The 20,544-nt window shown below is 35.7% G+C and overlaps 1 protein-coding gene across 7 annotated transcripts; it reads right to left on the minus strand.

Annotated features, from left to right (window-relative positions):
- Nucleotides 1-5,257: 5,257 nt before the first annotated feature.
- On the minus strand, nt 5,258-19,432 carry LOC111779900 (cysteine synthase-like). 7 transcript variants are annotated; one of them, XM_023660092.1, is made up of 11 exons: nt 19,346-19,432; nt 18,549-18,607; nt 18,315-18,424; nt 18,165-18,222; nt 17,330-17,593; nt 17,112-17,249; nt 16,771-16,822; nt 15,727-15,806; nt 15,549-15,608; nt 15,387-15,467; nt 5,258-5,548 (listed from the first exon to the last, which is right to left on the minus strand). In XM_023660092.1, the coding sequence occupies exons 2-11, from the start codon at nt 18,585-18,587 to the stop codon at nt 5,459-5,461; spliced, it is 972 nt and encodes a 323-aa protein (XP_023515860.1). In that variant the 5' UTR covers nt 18,588-18,607; nt 19,346-19,432; the 3' UTR covers nt 5,258-5,458. The 7 variants fall into 7 exon arrangements, with proteins under 7 accessions (XP_023515860.1, XP_023515862.1, XP_023515865.1 ...); XM_023660091.1 differs by lacking the exon at nt 5,258-5,548 and adding an exon at nt 14,851-15,223; XM_023660093.1 differs by lacking the exons at nt 5,258-5,548; nt 19,346-19,432 and adding exons at nt 14,851-15,223; nt 18,681-19,212.
- Between the last annotated feature and the right edge of the window lie 1,112 nt (nt 19,433-20,544).

A 20,544-nucleotide genomic window follows, 5' to 3' on the forward strand; every position in this document is an offset into this window, starting at 1 on the left:
GGTTTTTCCAAGGGAGAAGTTTAGTGTACGTTGATCACTCTGTTTATAGAGTCATATTTGCATGTTCATGCAAATTTGAGATCACCAAATTTTGATACTCAAAATTCCACTCAAATGCGTGGGATTATGTGGCAAACATGCAAGTTTGAGTTAACCAAATTAAAGTTACATCCTACGAAACTTTGACTTGATTTTAAGCCGTTCCAAAACCTTAATTTATCGTGCTACTCTCTCTCTCTCTCTCTCTCTATATATATATATAGATAGATATAGATATATATATGCACGTCGGGCCCAAATTCTCTCTCAGTCACCTGGAGACGAAAGGAAGATCATATTCGAAGTTTACTAATCAAAGAGAAAGTGGATTTTAGTTCTATACGCTTTCATTTTCAAAAGCTTCGCTTGCCTACAATACTTTATTCAGAATGTGCAACAATACGGTCATCTCTCGGTTGTGTATAGAGAATTCCTTGATCATTTCCTTGGCGGATAACACAAATGAAATCGCTTCCCTGACCGCCCATCTTATGAGTCCATTCTTGTTTACAATGCTAAACCCTAGCACGATACTCTAATCGCGTCATTTCTAAAAAAATAGCGGTCAAAGTCAAAATTTGAGATTTTATAACATATGAGAGGTAAAAACATAAAAATAAGTTCTCTGGGAATTTTCTTGGGGTTTTTTTGTGAGGTTACTATTGGCTAAGTTTGAATTTTTTTTGTGGTAGACTCCTATATATACAAGATGTAGTGTTAAAGAAGAAAAAAAAACTTGTAGCACTGTGAAATCTTAGCGTTAAATTTCATTTTAAAAAATTGACAAAACCACCTAACATTTTTAAAATTTAAAGTGACCAAAGTTAGAATTTGTTGATTTTGAAATATATAATAAATAAATACACAAAAAAATAGTTTCACGGTCGGGCCATAGCCATTTATGTCGTATTTTTCGTCAGGTTACAATCTATGGAACTTTAAGTCAATTTAAGCCGTTTGAAAGCCTAACTCCATCTACATTTCACTAGAACCCATGAAACACACAACCATGCTACTTCAATTTTCATTTCATGTGGAGCTTGATGTAGCGGTCGAGGCGGAAACGTTACGTGGGCTATCGACCAAGTAAGTAGCTTTTTTGGAATCCTTTTAAAATTTATTGGTAGAAATTGCTTGGAACGGAAGATAAACCTTGATGACTAAGAAGTAAGTAAAAATAGAAGAGTCAGGCCTACATTGCAATCTATCTTTTGAACCGCTAAAAAATTAGGTCGTGACATAAACGTGCCCACGATTTCTTCATTAAATTTGTTCCATTCCCTCCTTTAAAACTAAAGGAAAGGTCCTTAAGGGACAAATTTGTATGTGGGTGTCCAATTTCCAGATGAAAGCACTCAGGTTCTTGGTGAAAACTTTTTCATGAAAACATTAATCCAATTTCCATTGCTCGCTCTGTGGAGGAAGAAAACAGTGACCAACACCGCGCGCACGAGGGAGGTTTTGTTGAAGGCTGAGGTTAGAGTTACGAGTTTTTCTTTAGATTCTACTTGAAGAGATCTACAAGATAGAACACTAGGTTTTGAATGCTCGTAACTTACTCAGTTGTATGATGCTTAGAGAACCTATCACGAGTGACAGAGGTCCACAGTTGTACCTTAGAATTTGTCAATCTTGAGACTTTTGATTAATGTTCATTAATGTGATTTAGCGACTATACGGGAACGATTAGAGATTCGCCATTAATCGGGAACGATTAGAGATTCACCAACTAACCCTTAATCATAACCCAGACTCGATTATTAGGGATTTGGATAACTAAAAAACTAGCTTATGATATCTTATGATATCTTATGATGTATGATTTATACTCTATGGAGATTATTAGAACGCTTGCCAATTAGTTGTCCTTTAATGAATCTGTCACAAGCGATATGGGTCCATAATTGTACCTTAGAGTTGGTTGATCATGAGACTTTTGATTATTATTCATGTATGTGAGTTAGTGGTTATAACGAGAACGATTAAGGATTAGCCAACTAGCCTTCAATCATAAACTTAACTCGACTGTCAAGGGTCCGGATAACTATAGAACTGGCCTATGATGTTTTATGTTTTATGTTGTATGATCGTACNGAAAGTGTAGTCAAAAGTGACTCAAGAGTCGTACAAAGAGCGTACTTTGTTCGAGGACTCCAAAGAAAAAAGTCAAGCCTCGATTAAGGGGATGCTGTTTGAGAGCTCTNTACTCTGGAGACTACTAGAAAGTTTGTCCATTAGTTTTCTTTTAGTGAACTTGTCACAAGCGATAGGGGTCCATAGTAGTACTCTTGAGAGTTGGTAAAATCTTAGAATGCATGAACCCTATGAGACTGATACCAATGTCTTGCCTCGAGGATCTAGGATGCAAGTCTGGAATTATGGTGATGATAAAAGAGATTCCAAAACGACAATTCATAAGACCTAGAGATCCCAAAAGATTTCGAGGGTTGGAGGTTCAGATTAGACTAAGAACTAAGAACTTAAACTAACCTAACCTAAGGTGTAACCTATGAAGAACTTACTATTAAGAACGAACTCCTAAGGCAGAATAAGATAATGAATATACGAAATTCATTTATATAAGACTTAAAAGAACAAACTATGAACTACTATCAAGCTGTTTACTGAGTATATTTTATATACACAACCCCGTTACTTAAATTTAAATTTTTATTTCATGTGGAGCTTGATGTAGCGGTCGAGGTGGAGACATTACGTGGGCTATCGATCATAGGGAGTCCCATCGCACTGGAGTCTAGATTTTCTTTGATACTTATCTTTAAATTTTTTTATTTCGTGTATTTTAAATTAGTTTAAACTTGTAATATTGTATTACAATTTTAATTAAATTTTAGATGCACATGCACGTGTTTAAATGTTTTAAACTTTACGTATTTTTACTTATTTCCACGACAATGAGTAACAGTCTGTTGATTTGAGTCCTTCGATTTGTGCCTACTTCAAGTACTCGTTGTTGTGGAACATGAGCTTACCAACGGACTTACCATTACTGGGAACACTACGTTTGCCAACCATCTGTTGACGAGCAGACGAAAGAATCAAACAGAAAAATTTCTTAATTTTTAATCGAACGAGAAAATTACCGAGAATGAAGAATAGACTTCAAAAATTAAGAACGGATAGATAAACACTTTCGATATTTTTATTGAAAAGATGGCTCGGATACCATTTGCTCAATACTACAACAGTCTTTGTGGGATGCGAGAGAATACATAGGTGGAAGACTTGTGCACGTATCTCAACCACTTTTTTTTCAATAAAACTTCCAATTAAACGATCACTCTATGGCCTTAGCACAAGTTCAAATCGTAGGCTTTTGGACATAGATTTCTCAATAACCTCAAATAGCATCTTGTTCTTTCATGGGAACTCACTTTCCCATGTAAAATATATTGAAAGGAGTAGCTTGGTTAATTAAGAGAAGAATCATGAGTTTATAAGGAACACTATCTCCTTTGTTATGTGACAAGATTATGCTTAAAGTGGACAATATCATACCATTGAGGAGGTTCGTAATTTCTAATATGGTACCAAAGTCATACCCTTATTTTAGTCATATCAATAAAATCCTCAAATGTCGAACAAAAAAGTTACGAGCCTCTAAAGTGTAGTCAAAAGTGACTCAAGAATCGAACAAAGAGCGTACTTTGTTCGAGGACTCCAAAGAAAGGAGTCGAGTCTCGATTAAGGGGATGCTGTTTGAGAGCTCTATAAGCTTCAGGGAAAGTTCTACGGTATACTTTGTTATAAATAAAGAACACACTCAAAAAGGACAATACCATATCAATGTGGAGTGGTTCGTGATTTCTAACCAAATCTACATCATGCTTCATTATATCATATCTAATTTACATTTTCTACCAGTGATTTGTCTCCAAACAGGAAGTTTGTGTTCTCAACTTATCTACTATTAAGTCTAGACAGCAAATTAATAAGCAGTTTCCTAATTTATTTGTCTCTTCAGAGGTACTTTATGTTTTCTGCCTCTTTCCTGGCTGCATCAAAGAGTGAAGTCGATAGATACCGCTCGCCGAAGCTTGGAAAGATCACCTGCCAGTAAAAACACTTCAACATTGGTTCGAGTAGAGAGAAAGTTGCAGATATTTGTCAATCCGTTTCAGCCTAGGAAAGTCTACTACTTGCTGCACAGTTCACATCATATTACATATCACCACAATTTGGCAACACAACATATTAATAAACATACAACTAGGTCAATCATTATATTACACTCGATAATATAATCAGGACAATAAAATTTCATGTTAAGTTACATTTAATCATAGTAAGTGATCATAGCATAAGCAATCATTAACATTTCTTTTTTCTTATCTTATGCTGGACATACCTGACAATGACGGGGCATCGACGGTGGGACCATGAACATGTTAAGCCTACCTCGTAGGCTAGTCTACAGAATCTATAACCTACCTGACGGTGACGGAGCATCGACATTGGGACCATGAACATGTCAAGTCTACCTTGTAGGCTAGTCTACATAATTTATAACCTACCAACGATGACGAGGTATCGACGGTGGGACCATGAACATGTCAAGCCTACCTCGTAGGCTAGTCTACAGAATCTATAACCTACCTAAAAGTGACGGGACATCGACAGGTGGGACTATGAGCATGTCAAGCCTATCTAGTAGGCTAGTCTACTGATACCAAATCAAACTCTTTTTAGGCTTAAGGCCAAACAGCAAGACAAAAGAAAAAATCATCAATGAGGAGGGCTGAAGAGTTTAAGCTAAAATGCCTCCAACAACAACAACAAAAAAAAAAAAAAAAAAAAAAAAAAAAAAAAAAAAAAAAAAAAAAAAAAAAAAAAAAAAAAAAAAAAAAAAAAAAAAAAAAAAAAAAAANGAGTTTATAAGGAACACTATCTCCTTTGTTATGTGACAAGATTATGCTTAAAGTGGACAATATCATACCATTGAGGAGGTTCGTAATTTCTAATATGGTACCAAAGTCATACCCTTATTTTAGTCATATCAATAAAATCCTCAAATGTCGAACAAAAAAGTTACGAGCCTCTAAAGTGTAGTCAAAAGTGACTCAAGAATCGAACAAAGAGCGTACTTTGTTCGAGGACTCCAAAGAAAGGAGTCGAGTCTCGATTAAGGGGATGCTGTTTGAGAGCTCTATAAGCTTCAGGGAAAGTTCTACGGTATACTTTGTTATAAATAAAGAACACACTCAAAAAGGACAATACCATATCAATGTGGAGTGGTTCGTGATTTCTAACCAAATCTACATCATGCTTCATTATATCATATCTAATTTACATTTTCTACCAGTGATTTGTCTCCAAACAGGAAGTTTGTGTTCTCAACTTATCTACTATTAAGTCTAGACAGCAAATTAATAAGCAGTTTCCTAATTTATTTGTCTCTTCAGAGGTACTTTATGTTTTCTGCCTCTTTCCTGGCTGCATCAAAGAGTGAAGTCGATAGATACCGCTCGCCGAAGCTTGGAAAGATCACCTGCCAGTAAAAACACTTCAACATTGGTTCGAGTAGAGAGAAAGTTGCAGATATTTGTCAATCCGTTTCAGCCTAGGAAAGTCTACTACTTGCTGCACAGTTCACATCATATTACATATCACCACAATTTGGCAACACAACATATTAATAAACATACAACTAGGTCAATCATTATATTACACTCGATAATATAATCAGGACAATAAAATTTCATGTTAAGTTACATTTAATCATAGTAAGTGATCATAGCATAAGCAATCATTAACATTTCTTTTTTCTTATCTTATGCTGGACATACCTGACAATGACGGGGCATCGACGGTGGGACCATGAACATGTTAAGCCTACCTCGTAGGCTAGTCTACAGAATCTATAACCTACCTNCCATTAAGTTGGTTTTTTGACTTACTTGAATAACCTCGTCCAGCAATTCAACGTCCAGAATCGAAGGGATGATACCAGCACCAATCCCTTGTATGAGATGGCGGCCTTCAAAGCAAGAACATGACAATGTTCATCACTTGAGGAGGCCAATAAAGTATAGGAAAGGCATATAGCAATNAGCATCGACATTGGGACCATGAACATGTCAAGTCTACCTTGTAGGCTAGTCTACATAATTTATAACCTACCAACGATGACGAGGTATCGACGGTGGGACCATGAACATGTCAAGCCTACCTCGTAGGCTAGTCTACAGAANCCATAGGAATAACTATAAAATTTAGAAAAGTGCTTTTCATGGAATAAAAGCTGTATTAAAGGAACTTTTTGTACGTCTGAGGTCATCTCAAACTCATCCTTAAAACCATTTATAAAAGCAATTTAAAGGACTGCTTCTTTCATGAAAACTGCGTTTTGCTTAAAAACTCTCCTATTTCAAAGGACATCCCAAACTATTTAAACCAACCTTGATTTTTGGGTTCTGCTCCTTAAGGAACTTCCCTGCACCAGTTAGTGTCCCCCCCGTCCCAATCCCAGCCACGAGCGCGTCGACTTTTCCATTTGAATCTTTCCATATCTCGACCCCGGTTGCTTCGTAGTGAATCTAATGAAATTTTTAAAAAAATTAATGAATTATCTTTTCGACAGATCAAAGACTGATACAGGTGCAAACATGGGCTATAATCAAAGGATATATCCCATCAGAAAATTACCATTGTATTGGCAGGATTGTCAAATTGCCTCAGAAAATATCCATTGGGAGTGGATTTTTCAAGATCTTCAGCAATCTTTAGAATTGCATCACCACTCATTTCTGGGTTGGTGACATGCAACTCGGCTCCAAAAGCAAGTAGCAGAATTCTTCTCTCCATGCTGAAAAAAGCTGGCATTACGAGAATAAGTCTGTACCCCTTGATTGCTGCAATCCATGCCAGTCCAATGCCGGTGTTTCCTGCTGTGGCCTCAATGAGAACACTCTTTGACCCCACAAACAAACAAAAAGTCAGTACCCATAATCTCAAGCTTTTGAAAGTAGGTAAACTTAGAGATATGAAAAGGTTGAAAAATAAATTTGATAAGTTAATTCAAAATTTAAAAAGCCTTACATATATTTGTTACCAAAAGCAAATATAATAAAGTTACATGGAAGTTTGATAATATACTAAGAAAATAATTGTTAAACACAAATATTCATGTATTGGCAAATGATAAAACAATAAAGAATGAAATTGATATAAAAAATTTAAACTTCAAAAAACGTACAAGATCTCACGTAAATATGTATGACTTTCTTTCTATATAGATACAAAATATGTATGGCATTTTGGTGCCTACTGTTACTTGCAGATTGAAAGTGTAATGGCTCAAGCCCACCGCTAACAGATATTGTCATCTTTAAGCTTTCCCTTTTGGGCTTCCCCTCAAGGCTTTAAAACGCGTCTACTCGGGAGAGGTTTCCACACCCTTATAAAGGGTATTCCGTTCTAGGAGAGGTTTCCACACCCTTATAAAGAATGTTTCGTTCTCCTCCCCAACCGATGTAGGATCTCACAATCCACCCCCCTTCGAGGCCCAACGTCCTTGCTAACACTCATTCCTTTCTCCAACCGATGTGGGACTCCCACCAAATCCACCCCCCTTCTGGGCTAGCGTCCTTGCTGGCACATGGACTCGTGTCCACCCCCTTCGGAGCTCAGCCTCCTCACTGGCACATTGCCCGTTTTCTGGCTCTAGTACCATTTGTAACGGCCCAAGCCCACCGCTAGCAGATATTGTCTTCTTTGGACTTTCCCTTTCGGACTTCTCCTTAAGGCTTTAAAACGCGTCTGCTAGGGAGAGGTTTCCACACCCTTATAAAGATTGTTTTGTTCTCCTCCCAACCGATATGGGATCTCACAGAAAGATTAAGAATTGAATGAGTATAACATTTACTCATGGCACATTATTATTTACCTTCCCTGGTGTTATAAGGCCCTTATCCTCTGCATCTTGTATCATACTGAGCGCGATCCTGCAATTCAGAGATTTAACAAGAAAACATAAAAAAATCACCATTTTGAACTATCAAAACAGAGATTTTATATTAATGAATTCACTTTATTAATGGAGTATCTATTTACCGGTCTTTGACACTCGAACAAGGCTCCATTGACTCTAGTTTAGCAGCAATCTTGGCAAAGCAGCCATCGACAATTTTGTTGAGATAGACCATAGGGGTATTGCCTATTAGCTGCAGGCCAAGAAACCATCCATCAAGAAAAGGAAAAGAGAAAAGATAAGCAGCCAAGTAAATAAATATTACCTCAGTGGCATCAGTCTTGATTGCACACTTGTCCTCCATGAGTTCAGTTAAGTTCGTTTCTGCATAAACAATAAGTGAACGAGGGAAAAGAAAAGGGAGAAAAACAGAACAAAAGAAAGGACACAAAATCACATAGAAGTAAGACTTGCTAGCTACAAATTTCTCGTATGGTTAATATAACTAAAAAAACTGAGTTGGCTTAGTGGTCAATAAGAGTCTTAAGTTCAATCAAATGTAATAGGATCAGATGATTGTCCCGTTAGAATAGTCGATAAGCCTGCAAGCTAGCTTGGACACTCAAAACTCAATACATAAAATTAAGACAGTAAGGACTTGGAGTATCTGAAGTTAACATTGGAGCAGGTCAGAGCTTTCCAACAATTAATGAAGATAGGCTTTGGGCTAAGGCTAAGACTTCCCAAATGGTGCATAGAAAATACAAGCAGCAACAAAGGAGACAAGATAATACAATCTCGACCCACCAGTGATTCGAAATCAAGCAATTAACGAGAAAAGAAACTGAAACCACAATCTCAAAGCACATCATAATTGAAGATCAAGAATAAATCATACGAAGAAACAGAGAAATGAAAATGAAAATGAAAATGAAAGCTAAACAAGAACAAAGCAGCACCCTCAAAACGGAACAAGGGAAGATCAGTCAATGAATTTGATCTCAATCAACAAACCCACTGCAAGAAAAGAAGGAAAAGGTTACGTTAGTGCATAAAATATTAATAATCTACGNTATCCTGCAATTCAGAGATTTAACAAGAAAACATAAAAATTCACCATTTTGAACTATCAAAACAGAGATTTTATATTAATGAATTCACTTTATTAATGGAGTATCTATTTACCGGTCTTTGACACTCGAACAAGGCTCCATTGACTCTAGTTTAGCAGCAATCTTGGCAAAGCAGCCATCGACAATTTTGTTGAGATAGACCATAGGGGTATTGCCTATTAGCTGCAGGCCAAGAAACCATCCATCAAGAAAAGGAAAAGAGAAAAGATAAGCAGCCAAGTAAATAAATATTACCTCAGTGGCATCAGTCTTGATTGCACACTTGTCCTCCATGAGTTCAGTTAAGTTCGTTTCTGCATAAACAATAAGTGAACGAGGGAAAAGAAAAGGGAGAAAAACAGAACAAAAGAAAGGACACAAAATCACATAGAAGTAAGACTTGCTAGCTACAAATTTCTCGTATGGTTAATATAACTAAAAAAACTGAGTTGGCTTAGTGGTCAATAAGAGTCTTAAGTTCAATCAAATGTAATAGGATCAGATGATTGTCCCGTTAGAATAGTCGATAAGCCTGCAAGCTAGCTTGGACACTCAAAACTCAATACATAAAATTAAGACAGTAAGGACTTGGAGTATCTGAAGTTAACATTGGAGCAGGTCAGAGCTTTCCAACAATTAATGAAGATAGGCTTTGGGCTAAGGCTAAGACTTCCCAAATGGTGCATAGAAAATACAAGCAGCAACAAAGGAGACAAGATAATACAATCTCGACCCACCAGTGATTCGAAATCAAGCAATTAACGAGAAAAGAAACTGAAACCACAATCTCAAAGCACATCATAATTGAAGATCAAGAATAAATCATACGAAGAAACAGAGAAATGAAAATGAAAATGAAAATGAAAGCTAAACAAGAACAAAGCAGCACCCTCAAAACGGAACAAGGGAAGATCAGTCAATGAATTTGATCTCAATCAACAAACCCACTGCAAGAAAAGAAGGAAAAGGTTACGTTAGTGCATAAAATATTAATAATCTACGGAAAATGGGGTAGCGCGGCTTGGTTAGTCAACGAATGAGGTAAGGTAGCTCACCAATGGAAGTTGAAATCCGAGGAGGAGAGTATTTGGTGGATTTCAGTGGCTAGGCCGCCATTCTTACGCGTCATTGTGCTCCGCAAGAGAAACAAACGATCAATGTCGCGATCTCCTTCACAAATCTTACCACATTCAATCCATTCGCAAATTCAGTTGGCAGTTTGCTTATCGAAAATCGAAACGGGATGAGATCGGAACGAAATCGAGAAGGATCCAAATGTTTTGTATATTTAGCTGTCGAAACGGTCAGGAACTATTTAACAAATACAATATATATATATATATTTTTTTTTTTTTTTTGAATGCGAAAATCAAATAAATAATAAGAACACTTTGACGACGGAATCGAGGGTACCAATTTTACACCTATATTTATTAAATTTATTTATTTCAACATAATTATTAAAATTTAATTTCTTCAATTTAATTTACTAAAAAACATGGTTTGTTTAGCCTTTCTTGATTTTTTAATTTTATTTTTTTTAATTTTATTTTAAATATAATTAATTATTTCATTAAGATAAATCAATAATAATCTATTTAGATATATATTTAATTCATTTCCACAAATACAAGTGTATTTAGTTAATTATGTTCAGTTAGTTTACTTTAGCTAATTACTTATTTACTATTAATAATCAATTATTTTGATTATTTAAGGAATAATTAATTAATTCAAATTCAAATTGATAATAATAAACTAAAATTAATTAAATATCATATTGTAATAATTATGTAGCAAACCTAAAAATAAAATTAAAAATAAAAATAAGATAATAATAAATAAATAATAATAATTAAAAAAAAATGGTAACTGATTCCTCCCTCCACCAATCTCTCACGTCTCTTCCCAAAATCTCTCCTCAACACCTTCTCTTAGAGAGAAAAAAAAACATGACCTTCCGTTCATGTAGATTTAACCATAATTATTACACCTTCAATTTTACTGGTCCAGATCTTCTTTCTCTATTATTCTTACACCTTCAATTCTTGTTGCAATTAAGAAGATTTAGAGATTTAAATTATATATATATATATATATTCCAAGACAAAGTCTTTGATGCTGGCATGACGTCTAATACTGGAGCATTATAAAATATAGAGAATTGAACTTGAAATTGATGTCATGGGTTCACATAGATTGACTTAGATACCGAGGACAAAAATCGAATTTTTATTAAAGACAAATTTGTGACACCAACCTAAGTTAATCAAGTAAGTGGTCATACTATCGGCATGGTTAAATTTGATGTTACATGTGCCATGTGGTTCTACACGTGTCATATGTATTGATATGTGTGAATTGGTTGTGGATCAATATGTTTATGATATGTTGTGTATATGTTAAAATATGTGAATTGTATGATAATACTTACGGCATGATGTGTTCAATGAAATTTTTGAGATAGGATTCGAGAAGGATGCACTAAACGTAATGTAACAATAGGAGTAAGATATGTTCATGGAATGTTAAGGTTAGGTTACGTATCATAATGCTATAAATATGAGAGATTGATAAAAACAATATGGTCACGATAAATTAATAAAAGAATATGATTAAGTTATGGGTAGAAAGGATATGATTATGATAGATTGATAGAATGAAAGCATTAAGATACGTCCCTGTAACAATATGACTAAAGTATGTTCATATAACGATATGATTGTGATATGTATAAGAACATTAAGGCTATGTTAAATTAGGAACGACATGACCACGAAGTGTTTACGATATAATACGACATGTGAATGTCAGAGATATATATATATATATATATATTGTGATATGATATGAAAGTGATATGAAATATGTTATGGAGATATGTGATAAATTGACATGTTCATGATATGATATATTGTGATGCGATATGTTGTGGTATGAGATGTATATGAGGAGATGTTATGTTAAAAGCATGGAACGTTATGTTATGTCCATTAAATTGTATGTATACAGCATGAAATATAACTCCGTTAGATTTATGTATGATATGAGAACAGGAAAAATGAGAAATGATATGATATGAATGATAAGCGATATGTGAAATGATATGATATGTACAGAACGCTGAGGGGTTATATTTAATAATGATGAAAACAGAAAAATATTGAGACCTCATGCATGTGTGCTCATGCATTGGGAGATATCCCTATTTCATCACGAGGGTACGGACACATACACCACTAGGCGAGTGAAGTATCATTATGTTTTACATAATGCTGCCATGACGATTACTAATTCTAATGGGTTTCCCGCATAAGGAGCTTCTAGAGCAGGCTCGCCCGACAAGAAAAGGGTCCCAGCAGTGTACGAACTGTCTAGTGAGCTCATACTCACACGTATGGGCTGTGTGTAGAGTGTATGGTACACATCCAAGCTGTCCAATAGGATAATGTCTTAGGAAAAGAGACTGATATGATAGGTCCCGTCATTGCATTCACATGTTCTTGCATTTAACCCCCAATAGTGGGTCACTTACTGAGTATTTCTTAAACTACTCAAGCCACGTGCTACTACATTTTTCAAGTTAAGGCAAGGTGTTCCCGTACGGCTGACGACGGCATCGCAACTCGAGACCACGACACATGCATAGGGTAGTGGTATTTATTTTCTTAGACTTAGGTTAGAATAGGATGTTTTTTTTAACTTAAACGCTTATTTATTTTATTTAGCCTTTTGTTGTGTCGTTCTAAAGATATTTTTGAAACACGTAAGTCTATGGTTGTGTTTTAAGATAAAGGTTATGTTTTATGGAATTTAAATGAAGTCTTCCGCATTCAATGTTTAGGATATCATATGTATACAGTAGCGATCTTAAATTAAGTAGAAAATTTCAGGTCGTTACAAGTATAATGTAGGATATGTTATGTTTTATCTTGGATGGAATGTGAATGTAAATTGATATATTTATGATGTTTAGATTTAGTGAGGTTGATATTGTGAATGGGGAGCTATAGTTTTAGTAAGCTACTAAATGTTAGTGTATGCGTGAAAATGATTTTGCTAAGGAAAGTCATATGTTTCCGTTAAACGTCTTGAACATAGATAAATTACGTGTTATGACCATAGAGATGGAAATAAATATACCAACGTAAAGTATTGGTATGAACAAAACAAAACAAAAAAAAAAAAAAAGAGATTTTATCTTACCACTTAGAAAAAAAATTGAGTTAAGACCATAAAAGTTGAAAACGTTGTATACTTGAATTGATTGGAGAATAATATAAGTGCTTTTAATGGTAGCTGAGTTTTGGAAGTAGTGAGATGTAAAAAACTTTCCTGCCTTGATACGAATTGAAATTTTTTAAAAATACAACTATAAGTATGAAAGTTATGAGGTGATTTAAAAGTATGGAGTCACAGTTTGGATGAAGCATTACGATCCTGACTAAAATTTTAGAAGTATATAGAGAAGGACTACACTCTGAGATTATCGAAAGTTCTTAAAATAGAATAATTAAGAATAAAATGTCAGAGAATCATATAATTGCGTTTAATATTGGAGAAATGTTATCCGAAATTTCATATAAATAAATAATATTTATATTTAATTCTCGTAGTTTCAACCATTAAAATAATTTTAACTAATTTAATTTTAATTTATTTTACATTCATTAATAAATATATTACTAATAATGTGCCAAAACTTTTAAATTTTAAGTTAAAGATACACTATTTTTTTAAATACCATTAATATCAAATGATAGCTAAATGTGATTACTATATGTGCTCTGGGTGATTGATGGACGTTATCTCTTTATTGGGCTTGTATGTTTACATGATATAGTTTACGTAGTTCTAAGTGATCGATTGTGAGTTCTCCCTGTAGAGTGAGTTTATCTGCACAGAGCTAAAGCGAAGGGACTAGAGTTAGGTTGGTTAGACGATGACCTAGATCAAGACACCTCTAGTAGGCTGACACTTTAGGATCGTGAGTGGCGATCGGAGGGTGTAGACGCTAATGCTCCCAAACTAAAAAAGACTCAAGAAGTCGTATCAAAGTACCTTATTGTCAAAGGTCTACACTAAGTCACCTACCCTCTCTAGAAATTCCAATGACCTCCTCAACCCTAGAAATGACCAAGGTGATGCTAGAATATGTGTTTCATGCTTTAGGTGATCAATAGGAAAATTTTCTAAACAAAGCATGCACGAGTGAACCAAGTTAAGTTTAGGGCATTATAGTTGGAGTAGTTTACACGTTGACCTAAGTTAGTACATTTTCAATAGACCCTATACCTTAGAATCGTGAGCGGTGGTCAAAAACCTAAACTTGTGTGCATTCAAAGAATGGATTAAGTCAAGGAGTTAGTCCTCAATGTCCTGAAAATGAGAGACAAGATTTAAATCACCTAAACGCCGCTAAAAACCTAATAGACTTCCATGACATTCAAGAATGACTAAAGTAGCTCTCCACACTATAAACCATATAAATAATGGCACTAGACTCTCTACTACCCTTTCCACTCTAATACCCATGCGGTCGAAATTTCACTTCCGTACTTATACCACGAGCTAGGCACAACCCAGTTAGGATAGTGTGACAGGTGCCCCAACCTAGTGGAAATGGCAAGGGTTTCTAAATAACCTCATCCAGCAATTCATCCCGTACCAATCAGCACTTGGGGAGGCCAATAAATCCAAAGTTCAACTCTAGAGAAACCTTCAAAAGCAGCAACAACAACAGACAAGATGAATCAATACTACTAAAAATTGGCCAAGAAAAAAAAAACGAATCAACTGTTTCGGAATGAATTTCGTCTCAAAATACAACTCTTTATGGCTTCTCCCGAGTAAATAAGTAACGAACTAACGATCACTCGATCAAATAGTAGGCTTTTGGACATACGCCTCTCAATAACCTCGAATAGCATTTTGTTCTTTCCTGTGTCATGTATGAACAAACCATGAAAATGTACACAACATTGTCCACTTTTCTTAACTTATTCTACTTTCTAAGCAAATTAATAAATAGTTTCCTGATCTCTTTGTTTGCTTAACTGTATGTCATGTTTACTGCCTCCTGCCTAGCTGAGTCAAAGAGTGAAGTCGATAGATACCGCTCGCCGAAGCTCGGAAAGATCACCTACCAGTGAAAACATTAAAGGACTATTTCAAGATTGATTCAAGTAAAGATAGAGTTACAAATATTTAAAGTGTGTGTGATCTCAAAGTGAAGGGAGACCTACCAAGATTCAACTTTCAAACTGAGAATGAATGTTAATAGGAAGATGGTAACATAGACTTACAACAATCAGTTTTCCTTCATTTTCGGGTCGCTTTGCGATCTTGATTGCAGCAGCTGCAGCAGCACCGGACGAAAAGCCGACCTATAAAGGGAATAATGTAGTCACCTTTGGCAGAAATGAGCATTTGTGAAGTAAAAATAGTTTCAAGAAAGATTAGAATACCAAAAGGCCTTCTTTTGAAGCAAGTAGCTTTGCAGTTTCAATGGCTTCCTCACTTGATATCTTACACAAACATACAAACATAAATAGTAGACATGAAGATTCGGATTACAAAATGTATAGAAACTCCAATGGATGAAAATGAGTAGCAACAGGCTCCTAAGTTTGTTCTGAGACTTACCTGAATAACCTCGTCGATCAATTTGATGTCGAGAATCGATGGGATGAAACCAGCACCAATTCCTTGTATGATATGCTGACCTTCAGTGCCAAAACATGTCAACGGTCAGCACTTGACGAGGCCAATCAAGTCACTACATGATTGTGATAATAACACAACACGAATTTGAACTCGAGATCTACTATTATAACATGTTATATCCCTAACCATCCAAAGTTCTAGGTTAAGTCACTGCATGAGACTGTTAGGAATCACGGATCTCCATAATGGTATGATATTGTCCACTTTGAGTACAAGCTCTCGTGGCTTTGCTTTGGGCTTCCCAAACGGCCTCATACCAACGGAGATGTATTCCTTATAAAACTTAGGATCATTCCCTAAATTAGCCAGTGTGGGACTTCTCTCCCAACAATCCTCAACAGAAACACCATAGTTCAAAACCTCGATTGTCTTTGCCGTCTGGAGGCATTGGTTATCCTAAACAATGTTACTGAGTGGCAGTCTTTAATCCAAAATGACCATCCTTTCAAGAAGGAAAAGAACACTATGTGGCTCCACTTCAACAGAGCCTTCATGGGTTCTATGGAATGAAGAAAATGCAAGGATATTTCAAGACAAAGGAATGTCTTCACAATTTTGTAGGCTTTTATTGGTGTAAAAACGATCGATTAATACAATCGGAGAAGTTTCTTGTGTTCAACACAATTCTGTGCGGGAAACACTCCCACTTTTTATTAACACCACTCGAGAAGAGATTACAAGACACTTAAAAACTACTGCAGCACCCTATGCTTTCTTTTCTTGAGATGAAAACCTAGGTACGGTGAAGGGGTATTTATATTGGAGGCTAGGCAATCTATTCCTAAAATATCTAGATCATTTTGCTAAAAATAAATATACATGAGCTTATACAATTATTGGGCTTGACCCTATCGAGCTAGTGATGATATCTATTTGGAAGCATTTTATGTACCATGAAACTTTCTTTGCAAGTTTAAAGGAGTGAAGAAAAAGGATATGGAAGGCATGTAGCAATAAACTCACCGGGTTGTCCTCCACTCAACACTGCACTTTCAACTGGTTCTATTCCATATACCTACATTTCAAACACTTTTTGAGTTTTTTCCATACAAATAACTACAAAAGCAAAAATATTTATGAAAAACGCGTTTTGCTTAAAAACTTTTCTATCTCAAATGACATCCTAAACTATAACGGCTCAGGCTCACCGTTAGCAGATATTGTCCTCTTTGGGCTTTCCCTTTCGGGCTTCCCCTCGACGCTTTAAAACGCGTTTGCTAGGGAAAGGTTTCCACACTCTTATTATAAAGGGTGTTTCCTTCTCCTCCCAACCAATGTGGGATGTCACAATTATTTAAACCAACCTTGATTTTTGGGTTCTGCTCCTTAAGGAACTTCCCTGCACCAGTTAGTGTCCCCCCCGTCCCAATCCCAGCCACGAGCGCGTCGACTTTTCCATTTGAATCTTTCCATATCTCCACCCCAGTCGTGTCGTAGTGAATCTAATGAAATTTTAAACAAAATATCCTGATCAAAGAGTGATATAGGAGCAAACATGGATTATATCCCATCACAAAAGTACCTTTGCATTGGCAGGATTGTCAAACTGCCTCAGAAAATATCCATTGGGTGTGGATTTTTCAAGATCCTCAGCCATCTTTATAACTGCATCAACACTCATTTCGGGGTTGGTGATATGCAACTCGGCTCCAAAACTGAGTAGCAGAATTCTTCTCTCCATGCTGAAGAAAGCTGGCATTATGAGAATGAGTCTGTAGCCCTTGATTGCTGCAATCCATGCCAGTCCAATGCCGGTGTTTCCCGCTGTAGTCTCGATAAGTACACTCTTTTCACCCACCCACATATAATATTGGATTTGACCCACGATTGAGATATGTCGAAACAAGTAAAAGAGGCAAAGGAAAAACTTGAGGAGAAAAAACTTTTGGAACAAAGTAATCTTAAGCACTTAGCTTTTCAATTCTCTTTTGTTGTTGTGTTGTTGTGAAAAAAACATTCTTCTCATGAGTGTTTATAGTCGAGAAAGCAGTAACTTACTTTCTAAACTTTCTTCTCAAGTTAAGAACTACTAACAATCTTCTAAGTTAAAACACAAAACTTGGTCCACAATTCGGCAACTACTACCAATTCTCCTATAGTTGCTCCATGAGTTAGTAACTTATTCTACTAAGTCGGCTAATAATTCTCTTGATTACTCCCTAAGTTAGTAACTTGTTCTACTAAGTCTACTAACAATTCTCCTAAAGTTACTATATAAGTTAGTAACTTGTTCAACTATCTCGAGTTTGTTAGCTCACATATAAAAAGTCAATTTCCACAGGTCTCTATTATTTGCAAACTCAAAGATTCAAAATTGAATGAGCAACCACATTTGCACATGGTACACCATTCTTTACCTTCCCTGGTGATATGAGGCCCTTATCCTCCGCGTCTTGTATCATACTGAGCGCGATTCTGCAATACAGAGATTAAAAAACAAAAGAAGGGTTGCTAACATAAGAAGAAAACAGAATACGAATTCGTGTTATAAATGGAGTATCTATTACCGGTCTTTGACACTCGAGCAAGGCTCCATTGACTCTAGTTTGGCAGCAACCTTGGCAAAGCAGCCATCAACAATTTTGTTGAGATACACCATGGGGGTATTGCCTATTAGCTGAAGCCCAAAAACCATCCATCAAGACGAAAACAAGAACGATAATCTAGCGGGAGTAAATCAAGTAGAAATGGGAGTTGAAGATGAAGTTTAAAGCAAAAGAAGCAATGGAAATAAATATTACTTCAGTGGCATCAGTCTTGATTGCACACTTGTCCTCCATGTGTTCACTCAAGTTCAGTTCTGCATAAATTTTAGATTAATAAGAGAAGAGGTCTGCGGGAAACCAGACCAAAAAAGATACTAAAAAACTTACCACAAAATCACCATAGGTTTGCCTAGAGGTCAAGAGATCAACAAAATCCCATACAAATAGTAAAAAACTTAGAAAACGAATGAGTTCAAGCATGGCTACAAGTTATCTCGACAATCAAATGTAGTAGACTCATATGGTTGCCCCATTGAATTAGTCTACATGTATGCACGCTGGCTAGAACATTCATAACTCGTTGCGAGGATAACAAACTTTGAAGAACCTCCAAGATGGTAAGGTCTTGGAAGATTTGGAGTTGAGCAAGGGAAAGGTGGATAGCAGATATTGTCCTCTATGGACTTTCTCTTTCGGACCTCCCCTCAAGATTTTTAGAACGTGTATGCTAGGGAGAGGTTTCCACACCAAAGGGTGTTTGGTTCACAATGAGGAGCATACCATGAAATAGAATCCAAGAAGACAGAAGAACAATGTTGAGATAAAGCACAAAGTGTTGTATGGACGAGAAAAACAAGCAGCAACAAAGGAGGAGCGAACAATTTTGAGTGATTTGAAATCAAAAGCAACGAATGAAAGAAAAAAAAAAAAAAAAAAAAAGTTTTGTGGGACCAAAATGAGTGAGGGAGACTTTACTNAACAGAGAAGTCAGCTGAATAGATATGAATGAAGAAAGGCAATGCAAGAAAACAGGGGAAAACAGGGGAGCTTACTCAACAAATGGAGATGATGGGTAGAAGCTCATCAATGGAGGTTGAAATCAGAGCAGGAGAGTGTTAGTCCGATTACTTGCCCAAAAATCAAAATAATATAAAATTTACAACCACAAATTAATAATTATATTTATTTTATCCTTTTTTAATTTCTTTTTGTTTCTTTCTAATTTTCTTTTCCTCTCAAACATTTTGTCTATATATATATATATTTATTATTTTTTTTTTTTGTGAATAATAATATAAATTTAATATTTTTGTTATCACAACAATCCAACTTTCTAGGCCCAAGATAACAATCTTCTTCATAATACCCATATTGCCCCTTGCTTTTATATTTTAAAAAAAGAGTTTTAAAAGGTTGAGTATGAAAATATACACCTAAAGCAGCTCTTCGAGTTGCTTTATGCATATATTAGCCTACATCATAATTTAGTCACTTCTCAAATAGCCTACCTTTGTGTGTGATAAACACGAGTGTTCTTGAAGAGCTGCTTTAGGTTCTAAGTATATACAACTATTGTTTGTACAATTATGAACCAAGACAAAGGGAATGGAGGAGAGATATATTAGTTAGTTGAAGAATTCGAGAAGAATGAGGGGAGATTATTATTTGTAACACATCACAAAGAGTTGTTTGACTAGAGTGGGAGAGGTGAGAAGGGCAATGTTTTTACTAAATATCATCTTTGTACTTGTGTACAAGGAAGGATTTTTGGTTTCTAACTATAACAACTCGGCTTTGTCTAGTGTTTTTCAATCTCTTCTACAAGAATTTGATGACATGTTTCTTGATGAAGTACCTAAAGAACTACCTCCCATTAGAGATACTGAACATCAAATAGACTTCATTTCGGGTGCTGTCATTCCTAATAAGCCAACTTATAGAGTCAATCCAATTGAGACTAAAAAAATTTAAAGGCAAGTGGAGGAGCTCATGTAGAAGGGCTATACACAAGAAAGTTTGACTTCATGTTCTATACGAGACTTATTGGTGCCAAAGAAAGCTGAAACTTGGTGCATGTGCGTGGATTGTAGAGTCATCAACAAAATCACTGTAAAATCTCGACCTCCTATTTAGGCTAGAGGATATGCTTGATGAATTGCATGGTTCATGTCTATTTATACTTTTTTTTTTTTAAATCTGAATATCATCAAATTAGAATGCATGTAGGAGATGAATGAAAAACAACTCTCAA

The sequence above is a fragment of the Cucurbita pepo genome, chromosome LG18, assembly GCF_002806865.2.
Source record: "Cucurbita pepo subsp. pepo cultivar mu-cu-16 chromosome LG18, ASM280686v2, whole genome shotgun sequence".
Classification (NCBI taxonomy): domain Eukaryota; kingdom Viridiplantae; phylum Streptophyta; class Magnoliopsida; order Cucurbitales; family Cucurbitaceae; genus Cucurbita; species Cucurbita pepo.

Excerpts from the sequence above, each read along its gene's own strand:
- LOC111779900 (XM_023660092.1), bottom strand. The coding sequence starts at position 18,587 with ATGGAGGACAAGTGTGCAATCAAGACTGATGCCACTGAA. Across the intron at positions 18,223-18,314 it reads TGCTCGAGTGTCAAAGACCG|AATCGCGCTCAGTATGATAC; the intron begins GTAATAGATACT and ends TCTGTATTGCAG. Across the intron at positions 17,594-18,164 it reads GCCTCATATCACCAGGGAAG|AGTGTACTTATCGAGACTAC; the intron begins GTAAAGAATGGT and ends GTGGGTGAAAAG.